This window comes from Abramis brama (genome assembly GCF_963993115.1).
Source record: "Abramis brama genome assembly, chromosome: 4".
Lineage (NCBI taxonomy): Eukaryota > Metazoa > Chordata > Actinopteri > Cypriniformes > Leuciscidae > Abramis > Abramis brama.
In genome coordinates, this window is record NC_139966.1 from 13,147,340 (window position 1) to 13,160,293 (window position 12,954).

The window sequence follows — 12,954 nt, forward strand, 5'->3', positions numbered from 1 at the left end:
TGTGTGTGTGTGTGTGTGTGTGTGTGTGTGTGTACCCAGCATAAGTCAAGAGGATTGACTCTCCACCTCCAGCTTCTGTGTCCATCACTCGGCTCCTCCTTGGTCAGACGTCACCATGCCTGTGCCACAGACTTACGGGCCTTCAGCTATGCTTCTTCCCTCCACCCCTTCGGCTCCGCCTTGGTCATCAGTCACACTGGCTCCACCTCAGTCCCCTGGTACCATCTCAAATGCTCGTCGCGGTGACTCCGCCTTGGTCTCCAAAGCCACCAACGCCTCTAGTCTCCAGCCCTTCGCTGGCCCCTCGTCTTCCTCCAGAGCCCCTGCCATCTCTCCTCAGTTGGACTTTGTTTATGGCATATGGACGCTCCTTCCGGGAGGGGGTGTAAAGTCACAGTTATGCTCAGTTTTGGATTAGTTTTCTCCAAGCGGCAACATTTCCTGTCTCTCTCTTGAAACCAGCACTAAAGTGACTTAAACTGTAATTCACTGACTGGCCGCAAAAGTGAGTCAATCCCATAATGTGGAATAACAAATTTAAGAATCTATTTCAAATATGCTTCCATACATAACATCACGGTTAAGAATATTGTATTTAGCTTTTAAGGTTAAGACAATGATTCAGCTCAGCAAAGTTGCAATTTCTGTTTTCTCCTCATTGTCTTTAATGGCCCTTGGAGTCCCAGTTTCACTCAGACTGATGGGATTAGCACACAAATGATTTGTCTATGCAATTTGAATGATAGTGTTATGCTGACTGGGCCTGTTTCTCTTGAGCAAGCCGGATAACCTGCCTAATCGGTTTTCACTTGATATGAGTCAGATCACTTAGAATCTCACCTTCTGTTCTGCAAATGGCTTTCGGAGCCCAAATGGCTCTTGGAGCCAAAGTTCCAGCTCCAGACGTTGAATCGTTAGTCTGATTGGATTAGCAATGCAATAGACTGTTATGCTGATTGAATTAGGATTGGCCAGACCCTCAGTCTAGGGTGTTACCTAAACCTGTTACATGCTTTGTTTGAATTTGTCTCCACCTTCAAAAGTCCCTCCTCCTAAAATGCCTATAAGATACCATGTAAAGTTATGTTACTTTAGATTTTGTTGGATGACTGCAGCAACGTACAGCGAAGTTTTCAATAAAGAATAACTTCTGTTTGAACGCGATCCCAACATCTCCTGGTCTTCGATTCTGAGTTTTCAACACCATATATCCCCCATGTTGAAATGCCCAACTTTACAGCAGAAAAACTGTGTTTACAGTCTGGTGCAAAAAGTGGTTTTGGTCTATATAGCTGATTTTGCCCTTCATGACAACTGTGAGGGGGGTGAATTTTTTCTATATCTCATCCATTTAAATTATATTAAGTCGTAATGTTCTGCATAATTAAGGGCGTGGCCACTTGAGTGACAGGTGGATTGCCGCTGGTGTCACTACTAGCCATTTGTCTGCTGTCTGTTAGCGTCACATCACCTCAGCTAATCCCGCCTTTTTGCCCATTTTCGTTTATCCGGGAGGCATGTGCGGTGATGCGCTACCTAGATGGCTTAAAAATTGCTCTACAGAAACCTACGGGTGATGTCACGGACACTAAGCAAACTGGGAGAAAACCATAGACTGGGAAAAAATATGGACGTAGTTACCCGTTTCCTATGTTCCTTTGTTGTAGTTTCCCGCCAGGCTTTAGTTGCCATGGACACTCATACTATGAATACCCGTTTGTCATTTTAGTTATTATCATTGTATACTGAAGTTGCTCCTTGCAGCCTTTACCTGTGTTTGATTTATTTAATAAATACTACAGTTATTTGAGCCTTTTGGGATCTTCATTGTCTTCATCGGACTACAATGTTACAGCTGACAGATGTTAGCTTTATTTTTTTACAGACGTGATGATGACAGTGACCAGAAACTGGCCTGAACCACAAACTCTCCCCATGCTCTCCTCAAACTTTGTTTCCTAGAGTATTGTCTCAGTTTTGTCAAATAGACAAAGGTGAGCATCGGTGAGTTGCTACATTGGACATTTGACCGAAGTCCGGGGAGTGAATTTTGACGGGGGATGGACTTCCAGTTTTGGTTTGATTTTTTAGGGAAATGAAAGGAATTTTAACTTGCTTTTATTGTCTCAAAAGACTAAGAAAGCGATACGATTACAGCACAAATACATTGCGCAATAAAATTGCACGATTGATCATTAAAAGATTGTGATCTTGATTCAAACACCCATCCAATCTTACTCCTACATTTGCGATTTGGCTCTGTTGATTAAACATTTGAGGATCACAGCTAACATTCAGATCTGCGTTCTGAGCCAGAAAGAGCAGTTTATGTGTGAAACACACAGTCTTTTCAACCACACAGTATCATATTTTTGGCTTTGTGGTCAACCTTCTTAGGAAAAAAGGGGACGGGATGTGTAAGTTCTTACAGCTTCACAAACGGTCTCTTCAACAACATTGTTATTTGAGTTACAAATATTCATATTGTCACAGAGGTACTGGGATAAATGTTTATAGTTTGGATATAAACACTGAAGTGATCAAAATAGAGTAAATCACATTTTGAAAATAACATGATCCTTCACATAACGATTGTATCAATTACAACCTACACCACCAGGTGGTGACAAGTGACTGTTAAAAATGTGTTTAGACTAAAATAAACGGTAACTCTTTTTCGATAGTCCACTTTAGACATTCTACCAACTATAATAGCAGCAACTAACATTTTATAGAAATAGAATCAGCAGTTCGAATTATTTCAGAGAATTATTATATTAGAACTACATGTTTAGGTAGCAATGTGTTTAAAAAAAACTATGTCTATCGGTTTCATATTTTTTTATTGTCTAAAAAATGTCTATGGTAACATCTTTAAAACAAAAAGTTTTATAAAATGATAAACTTCACATTTTAACTGCTGTTAAGAAAGGATGAATCAATATTATTATATATTCTGAATACATTATCATCCAAATTATTTAGATTTTTAGAATGCACATTGCATTCCCTTAAAACTCGATTCACCTTTAAATGTGTTTAATAGTACTAGATTTTCAAAGCACTAAACTGAGTTAGCTCTGCATGAACATGCGGATTTATAAATTAACCACTCGTTTTAAAGCCGTCCTGGTAAACTGACATCTCTTATGACATCCACTTCAAACATTGCAATGCTGATGTTGAAGAATAAGTGGAAATGAGGTATGTCAGAAAACTAAGAGACAGAAACTTTAATTGAAAAAATAATATTCAGTTTTCCACCACACTTACCTACTATTATGTATGATTGCATGCTTTTTTTGTTTGTTTTTTGAGTCAGTGGATATACAAAAGGTTTACTATTGGCAAACATTTTTTGTTTTTGTTAAAGCTCTTTCTAGAAGAAAACTGAATTTGTTTTGTTATTGAAAAAAGTTCCTGACCCCATGTATAAATGGTTTCTGCACACAAACATTAGTGTTTAGCCATTAACAGAATCACACATATTAGATGTGGTTCAAACTCTTTCTTGGCAGTTATTTTTAGCACCTCATTCACCATCATTTAAATATGTATTTCGCCAAGAATTCAACGCCGAATAAAAGTTTTTATATTTGCATGTCAATTTCTATGCACATCTGTGATTTAAGCTTGTGAACAGGACTTTTATTTTGGTCTGTTGGTATGACGTCATAAGGCTGCGCTGCATCTGTTGTGATTCGGCTGAAGAAGAAAGGTTTGTGTGCAAACTATTCACGCAATTTCATAGGTTTAACGGTTAAATGAATGTTTGATTGTTGAATGTAACAATTTAAAGCTTTATCTGACAATAATGATAACTTTCACTAATCTTCTAATGTTAGTTTTGAGTGTTTTTAGTCTAATCAGGTCATTTAAGTCCAATAACTCTCACTCTGACTGACTCTCTTACCAGTGAACTGAACTACTGAACTAGATCTGATTGAGACACACACATATAATTAGTTTTGAATGTTTTTCTTTCTGTTAATTATTCTCTTAAATAGGATGAAGTGTTCATAAACAGGAAAAGCTTCTGGTGAAGCAACTGAGATCCATGTGACACTATTATAAAGATGGCTTTTATAAAAGAGGAGAGTGAAGATATAAAGATGGTGTATATTAAAGAGGAGAGTGAAGATATAAAGATGGTGTATATTAAAGAGGAGAGTGAAGACTTCAAGATTGAAGACACATTCAGTGTGAAACAAGAAGAAACTGAGGAACAAACAGGTCAGTTTCATTCTCAAAGCTGAAATCAATCATTTAATCCTCATTAAAATGTCTAGTTCTACAGAAATGAGTGATATATTTTTGAAGTGAGTCATGACCAGACAAATGTATTTTTCCAGATTTTTTATTTTTTATTTTTTTTTATCAAATTATAGTACTTATAAAAAATATATACTTAAAAAACGAATTTGGGTCAATGACGTATAAGGATTTTAAACAGGCCAATTTTAAAATACCAAAAAATTCACTTAAGCATACTGTATTAGTGATTCATATTTCAGCCACAGAAATAAGATATTTTATTTTAAATTTAATACAGTGATTGCTTTTATTGGTCGCACCACATGAGTGGTCGCTCCAAATGACAACGAAGACCTTATATAGTTAAAAATCTATTTAAAGAGATCAATGAACAATACATTTTATACAAAAAATAGATTTAAGCCAAATTTTATAAAAAAAAATCACAGAATTTTCCTTAACACAAACATTTTAACTTTTTTTAAATAAAAATCACATCGCAAACATAAGTGCACCATTTCATTTAACTTGACTTAGAATTTATTTCTAACAAATAATAATGTTATAGAAATACAAGTATTGTATACAGGTAACATTTGGGGTCAATAATTTTTTTTTTAAATAATTAATACTTTTATTAATCAAGGAACATTAAATTTATAAAAAGTGACAGTAAAGATATTTAGGCTATAATGTTACAAAAGATTATATTTAAAATAAATGCTGTTCTTTTAAACTTTCTATTCATCAAATAATCCTGACATATAAAATGTATCACTGTTTCCACAATTTCCAATAGTAACAAAAATAGTATAGGCTAACTAAAATCGTTAGATCTAGATCAGCATCGATAATAATCATAAATATTTCTTGAGCAGCAAATCATCATATTATACTGATTTCTGGAGGATCATGTGACACTGAAGACTGGAGTAATGATACTGATATTCAGCTTTGATCACAGGAATAAATTACACTTTACTATATATTCACATAGAAAACAGCTGCTTTAAACTGTATTAATATTTCACTCTTCTCCTAGCAAGGTACTCTGCTCTTGCTGCAGGGTCAGAATTTTTACTTTGCTTGGCAGTGGCATCTGGTAAAATAGATTAAAATAGTTTTAAATAAATAAAGAGGCAATAATAAATACATTACTAAATGCATAATTACTAAACTAAAATTACATGCTCTAATATATATATTTTTTTTTTGCATTTTTCTCATTAAGAGTAAACATAAACCGTCTGAAATATAAATAAATAAAAAAAATCCCAAATTGCATAAAAATCTATTCCAAATGATACTAAATTATATTAAATATTAAAGTACTTTTTGTATTTAAATCAATTGAATATAAAAGCACAAAACCTGCCTCTTTGGGACATATATCTATCATGGAAAACAGTCTGCAGTGGTCACACCACATGATATTTTCAAATTCAGTCAAAATTTACAGGCACAGAATTGGCCACCTAAACAAAACAAGCTAGCTTCCCACAAAAGGTCACTATGAAATTTAAAATAAAAATATATATTTTTAGAAATAATTTTAATATTAATTATTTTTGGGGGGTCATACTACATGACATCCAAATTTGGTAACTACATACCAACCATTACAAAGGTTTATTTTATTTTTTTTTCCAATTTGAGAGAATTACAAACCTTCTTGCTGCGTCCATGGGTCCTTGGTAAATTGGTATATGATGTAACTTCCTGTGTTTGAACATAAAAGTCCCAAAATGGTTGTTCCTTGATTTTATTTTTAATGTTGGTTAATGCTGGATTTTTCTGCAGGTTTGTATTTATACAAAATAATTGTACACTGTAAAAGATTGTGCTAGGGCTGGGCGATAATGTGTAAATGAGTATATTTAAAAAAATGATTTGGAGTAGAAACACACAGTCAGGCTCAGAATTAATCATACCCCTGGTAAATATGATAAAAAAATGGCTGTAAAAAATAAATCTGCATCATTTATGCTTTTGATAAAAAAATTGGCAAAAATCTAACCTTTCATTGAAGTAAAATAATTGAAAGTGGGGGGAAATCACATTATGAAATAAATGTTTTTCTCCAAAACACATTGGCCACAATTATTCATACCCTTTTATTAAATACTTTTTGCAATCTCCTTTTGCCAAGATAACAGCTCTGAGTCTTCTCCTATAATGCCTGATGAGTTTGGAGAACACCTGACCAGAGATCAGAGACCATTCCTCCATACAGAATCTCTCCAGATCCTTCAGATTCCCAGATCCATGTTGGTGCTTCTTCTCTTCAGTTCACTCCACTCATCAGGTCAGGGAACTGGGACGGTCATGGCAGAAGCGTCATTTTGTGCTCTCTAACACATTTTTGTGTTGATTTTGATGTTTGTTTTGGATCGTTGTCCTGATGGAATATCCAACCACGGCCCATTATAAGATTTCTAGCAGAGGCCGTCAGGTTTTGATTTTTTATCTGTTGATATTTGTTAGAATCCATGATGCCATGTATCTGAATAAGAAGCCCAGGACCTCCAGCAGAAAAATATCCCCACAACATTAAAGATCCAATGGTATATTAAATTGTACACATGGGGTACTTTTTATCCTTGTGTGCACCAAACCCATCTAGCGTGTTTGCTGCCAAAAAGCTCTTTTTTTTGTTTCATCTGACCACAGAACCCTGTGTTGTTTGAAGATCCAGTCGTGTCTGACCACTGAATATGCTGGAGTTTGTTCTTGGATGAGCGAGGAGCATTTTTCTTGAAACCCTCCCAAACAACATGTGGGGATGTAGGGGTTGTTTGTTTTTTTTTTGTTTTTTTAATAGGCTTTCTGACCCCAAGACTCAACTAATCTCTGCAATTCTCCATCTGTGATTATTGAAGAGTCTTTGGCCACTAAAACTTTCATCCTCACCGTCCATTAAGATAATATAGACACACGTCCTCTTCCTGGCAGATTTGTAACATCTTTAGTTGATTATAACTTCTTAATTATTGCCCTGATGGTCAAAATGGGGTTTTTCAATTCTTTATCTACTTTCTTACAGCCACTCTCTATTTTGTGATGCTCAACAATCTTTGATCATGAATGCATGATCACAAGTTTGGATGCCAAATGGCCTGGCTCAGTGCATGACTCACAAATTTTCCGTGAGTCTATTTTGTGTCGGCGCTTTGAGGAAGGCAAGTTAAATTTGGTACAGTACACTTTAAAGTTTTAATTTTAATATCAAAACTTACACAATTTTCCCCTTTTCTGTTCTATGACAGGGCTTTTTGATGGCATGTTGGTAGGAGATAGAGGTTATGCATGCCAGAGGTTTTTGCTAACCCCCTATCCTGAATCAAATCTCGATATGGACTAGTGTCTATGAATATTAAAGCTCAAAGAGACTGCAGTTGTTCTACGCGTCTCTGGGAATGAGCGCTCAATGTGTGCTCCACTACACACACAAGCACGCGTGACTCACGCTCGTGGTGTTTTCAGCGCTTCACTGTATTGAGACATGATGTAGGGTAGGCTACACATGTGCACTTCATCGCAGAGCTGCTATGAGAGTCACTTCACGAGAATTTCACCATTTCATTTGATAAAACTATCGTCATTCATTCGTTTCATACACAGACAGAAACTGTAATATCTTTACGACAACCTGTCAAAATAGAAGTTCGTAATAACTTGAAGAAATTATAACAGAAATATATTACTACTGCACAGTAGAGTATACTCAAAGTAGGCCTAATAATAATAATAATAATAGTTTATTAAAACACACAGAAACTCAAATGTCTACAACCCACCAAAATAAAAGTTCGGTCTAACTCAAAGAAATTAGAAAGAAATTGCACAGTAAAATGTATTTTAAAATAATAATAATAATAGTAAAATCTATTAAAACGTTATTTTAAGGGAATATCACACAAGTTTTCATACATGTTTTAATTTAAACAGTAAACTTGCCAAAACAATAAACTTGCCTTTTTTTAAAAAAAAAAAAACACTATTTCTAAAAGTAAATTTGTATTTGTGCCTATAATGTTTAATTTTTTTTTTTTTTTTTTTTATTGTCAGCTGATAAAACCTGTGCTTCAGGGACCATATTCATATAACATCTAAGGCTAAATGTAGCTCTTAACTGGCTGAGTTAGATGGTGATTAACACTAAACAGTAGAAAATCAGTCCAGTCTCCCCACCTGTAAATGTCAAGTCTTGTGTTGCTTATAATAAATTGACATGTTGATAACACTTAGTATTATATATATAAAAGGCCAATGTAAAGCATAACTGTTGTAAAGCATAACTGTTGTAAAGCAGGTTATGTTCATTGTGTTCTGTCTGCTGCATACTGTGCTGGCTTCAACAGGGACACTGTATTTCCCTCTACTGCAGAACAGAGTCAGCCATATTTAACTTTTTTTAAAACATTAGTAATGCATTGCACACTAGGGTGGTCCTTATTTTTAAAGTCTCCAATTGTCATACTCTTAACCCTTCAAATTGTTCCTTTATATAAGAAAATACAGCATGCCAATTTTTATGGCAGTAACACAATAATTACTGGTAGCTCAATAACTTTAAACTTTCTGAGATTTTGATGATTTTCATAAAAACAGATTATTTGATTTGGTATTGTACCTGGCTAGTAAAATTCCAAAAAAAATCTCCATAAAAGCATCTAATGCACCATATATTCCTAAATATGTATTTTAGATGCATATCTCAGTTTACTTATTGTAGAAACTAAATCCAAATTAATCCATCCATGACCTGGTTTAGCAGAATTACCTTTCCTGGTGGAATCAATATTTCTATTGATGATCACCTTGGTTATTGTTTTGGTTTAGAGCACATTTTTTGGTTTAAAAAATTACATTACGTTCCTTGAAATTGACCCGGAACTTTGGCCGAATCAAGCAGATTATCAGGAGGCACAGGCAACCATGCAATGAAAGTAGTCAATGATCACGCCGAGAGAGGAGTGGCTCTGATTCAAGAATACAATGGCTATCTCACACAGTCTGAAGAACAATTGCAGTTTCTCCTTTATGTGGTGGTAGATCACCGACGGATCTATCCAGACTGCAAAAAGTCAACACTGGCTGCTGAGCATCAGAAATGAGGGATTGTTGAAAACTTTGTGCTTTTTTTGAGATTGTTGTCATGTTAGTGTTGCTCTGATTTAAAAAAAATGTAGTTCATTTGCAGCAACTTTTAATATTACTTGCATATCACAATAACACCACACAGCTTAACATAGGCAATCTTCCACATGATTGAGCTACCTCTAAATATCATTTTTTTGTCAACATTTTTGCATATTTCTAATTTTGAAGTTAAAAGGAACAGTTTAAGAGGTTAAGACACTAACATTTTGCAAAAAAAAAAAAAAAAAAATGGACTTGATAAGGACCACCCTATTGCACACACATACCCAGTGTCACTTGCTTAGAGGAGCCAGCACCAGGGTCAGACTGTACAGCACTTGCAATCCCATCCATAATCGGCCGCCCCTTATTGTTACTCAGCGCCAACTCCTCCGCCAGTGTAATCTTGAGGAGGTGACCCTCCCCCAGTTTTCCTTATTTCACACTTTTTTCTGTTTTCTGCAAACAAGTGTTTGTGATTAAATGTTCACAACAACAATAAAAGGTTGTGGTAAATACTCACCACTTTGAATTATATTTTTATATTTTGTCTTGATCTGCTGCCAAGACCGTTTGGAGTTGGGGTTGCATCTAAAAATCAATGAATATCAATCTTTCTTAGGATGTAATAGCCTATACATTCACATTTTACATACATCTACACACACACGTATGTATGTATGTATAAATCAACACGAATACACACATTTTCATTTTAGCATTTAATTCATTTTTAATATGATTAGCCTACATAAATTTACATTAATTGTTTAACTTAGCCTATGCATTAACGCAATCAGCAATCTTCCTCCAAGATTCTCTTGCTTTGGCAGCAGATACAGTGTTACTGCGAGCTTGAAAAACACTTCTATATTCTTTGTATTTCTGAAGAATAATCTCTTGCTCCTGCGTGAAAAAATATATAGCTCTCGCTCTATCCATATCGAACGCGATTGGTTGTTCAGTGTCGACGTCACTCTTTTATGTGCATGCGCGTGTGGAGTAATCATAGTTTAAGGATCAAAGCCTGAGTTGACAGAGAAAGTTGATGAGCTGCGTCATGGTACCAATAAAGCCTGAATGCATCGGTTTGGTTTTGTCGACTCAAAACCAATCCTGTAACCCCGAGTTTGTTCAACTACCATCATGGTACAGGCCCCAGGTGTGCTAAAAAAGGTCAATATTAATGGGAATATATTAATGGGGATATTTTATTCATAAAAAATTCTAGGGCTATCAATAATTGTGGCCAATGTGTTTTGGAGAAAAACATTTATTTCATAATGTGATTTTTTTCAGGATTCTTTGATGAACAGAAATTGTAGAACAGCATTTATTTAAAACATATAGTTTTTATAATAGTATAAATGTCTTTACTCTCTATTTTGACTAATTGAATGCATGATTTTTCAATTTAAAATAGGGTAATAATCCACATTAATATAAACAATTAGACTACATTTTATTTCATTGGGTTGGTGAGGGACCTGGATAATGAGTGGGGGAAGTATGTGACCACTTTGTGAAACATAGGTATAAATATTGCTATATGTGTCGTGTAATGCCATTAAACTGGAGTTAACTTGTGTTTGTCTCTGTTTACCTTAGGCATGATGCTGCTGAAAATGGAAAGTCAAGTATTGAATGAAAAGGAAGATAAAGATCATGAAGACCTAAATGAAGAAAAATCTTTTAGTTGCTCACAGACTAAAAAGACTTCCACACTAAAAAGAGGTCAGAAGACAGGAACTAGAACTTTCACCTGCTCTCAGTGTGGAAAGAGATTCAGTCTACATGAAGACCTTAAAAGACACATGAGAGTTCACACTGGAGAGAAGCCTTTCACTTGTCAACAGTGTGGAAAGAGTTTCACTCATAAAGGAAACCTTAAAGTCCACATGAGAACACACACTGGAGAGAAGCCTTACACCTGCCAACAGTGTGGAAAGAGTTTCACTGAAAAATGGAATCTTACAATCCACATGAGAATTCACACTGGAGAGAAGCCTCACACCTGCCAACAGTGTGGAAAGAGTTTCACTGAACACGAAAGATATAAAGTCCACATGAGAATTCATACTGGAGAGAAGCCTTTTACCTGCCAACAGTGTGGAAAGAGTTTCTCTGGAAAAGGACCCCTTAAAGGCCACATGAAAATTCACACTGGAGAGAAGCCTTTTACCTGCCAACAGTGTGGTAAAGGTTTCCCAGGAAAGGGAAACCTTAATAGACACATGAGAGTTCACACTGGAGAGAAGCCGTTCACCTGCCAACAGTGTGGAAAAACATTCACTCAAAACGAAAGCCTTCAAGTCCACATGAGAATTCACACTGGAGAGACCCCCTTCACCTGCCATCTGTGTGGAAAAACATTCACTCAAAACGAAAGCCTTAAAGTCCACATGAGAATTCACACCGGAGAGAAGCCTTTTACCTGCAAATTGTGTGGAAAGGGCTTCACTGATAAAAGAAACATTAAAGTCCACATGAGAATTCACACTGGAGAGAAGCCTTTTACCTGCCAACAGTGTGGAAAGAGTTTCACTCAAAAAGGACCCCTTAAAGGCCACATGAAAATTCACACCGGAGAGAAGCCTTTTACCTGCCAACAGTGTGGAAAGAGTTTCCCAGGAAAGGGAAACCTTAATAGACACATGAGAGTTCACACTGGAGAGACCCCCTTCATCTGCCAACAGTGTGGAAAAACATTCACTCAAAACGAAAGCCTTCAAGTCCACATGAGAATTCACACCGGAGAGAAGCCTTTTACCTGCAAATTGTGTGGAAAGGGCTTCACTGATAAAAGAAACATTAAAGTCCACATGAGAATTCACACTGGAGAGAAGCCTTTTATCTGCCAACAGTGTGGAAAGAGTTTCACATTTAAAGTTAGACTTAATTGCCACATGAGAATTCACTAAAGAAAGGACTGTTATATATATGTCGTCAGTCATCATATGTCATCTTACCTCTGAGTTCACACTGGAGAGATCCCTTAACCATGTCTTCAGTGTTTCAGATAAATCAAAGAGACTTGAAACGTCAATTGCCAACTCATTCTGAAAAGTAATTGTAATATTCCTCAGTGAGAAATAAAAAATAAAAAAAAATGAAAAGTTATGCAGATTTTGGGCCCTATTTCTTTTCTTTTTGTGTGTGTTTGGAAAATGCTCTAAAGCTTAACTGGCTCAGCAATTTAAGATGGCATTAGAAAATATGTATCTGCTTCTACCTTTTTGTTGCTTCGAAAAGTTCATAAAGAGATCATTAAACAAATCTGTTTGAATCAAGTGGTTTAGTATGTATTTTCTAAAGAGACTCAATTGCTTTTATGTGATGAACAGATTGAACTTTCTTGATTAAGCTCAAAAGTGTAGCGTAACACAAATAAACCTGCTGAAGCTCAAAAGTGTAGCGTAACACGAGAATGAACCTCATTGGTTCTTGCAGAAGCTCAAACGTGCTGCGTAACACGTGAATTAATCTCATTGGTTCTTGCTGAAGCTCAAACGTGCTGCGTAACACGAGAATGAACCCCATTGGTTCTTTATGAAGCTC

The 12,954-nt window shown here is 35.7% G+C and overlaps 1 protein-coding gene across 2 annotated transcripts; it reads left to right on the forward strand.

Moving 5' to 3' along the window:
• The first annotated feature begins 3,655 nt into the window (after positions 1-3,655).
• LOC311081978 (uncharacterized protein) lies at positions 3,656-12,954 on the forward strand. Of its 2 annotated transcripts, XM_084112727.1 has the most exons (4): positions 3,656-3,718; positions 4,008-4,233; positions 6,404-6,559; positions 11,005-12,954. In XM_084112727.1, exons 2-4 carry the CDS (start codon positions 4,077-4,079, stop codon positions 12,315-12,317), a joined length of 1,626 nt encoding a protein of 541 aa, XP_083968853.1. In that variant the 5' UTR covers positions 3,656-3,718; positions 4,008-4,076; the 3' UTR covers positions 12,318-12,954. The 2 variants fall into 2 exon arrangements, with proteins under 2 accessions (XP_083968853.1, XP_083968854.1); XM_084112728.1 differs by lacking the exon at positions 6,404-6,559 and having other exon boundaries at positions 11,005-12,953.

Bases quoted from the DNA above. Each gene is read 5' to 3' on its own strand.
- LOC311081978 (XM_084112727.1), top strand. From the start codon at position 4,077: ATGGCTTTTATAAAAGAGGAGAGTGAAGATATAAAGATGGTGTATATT. The intron at 4,234-6,403 runs GTCAGTTTCATT...CCTTTTGCCAAG, and splicing joins AGAAACTGAGGAACAAACAG to ATAACAGCTCTGAGTCTTCT. The intron at 6,560-11,004 runs GTCAGGGAACTG...TGTTTACCTTAG, and splicing joins CAGTTCACTCCACTCATCAG to GCATGATGCTGCTGAAAATG.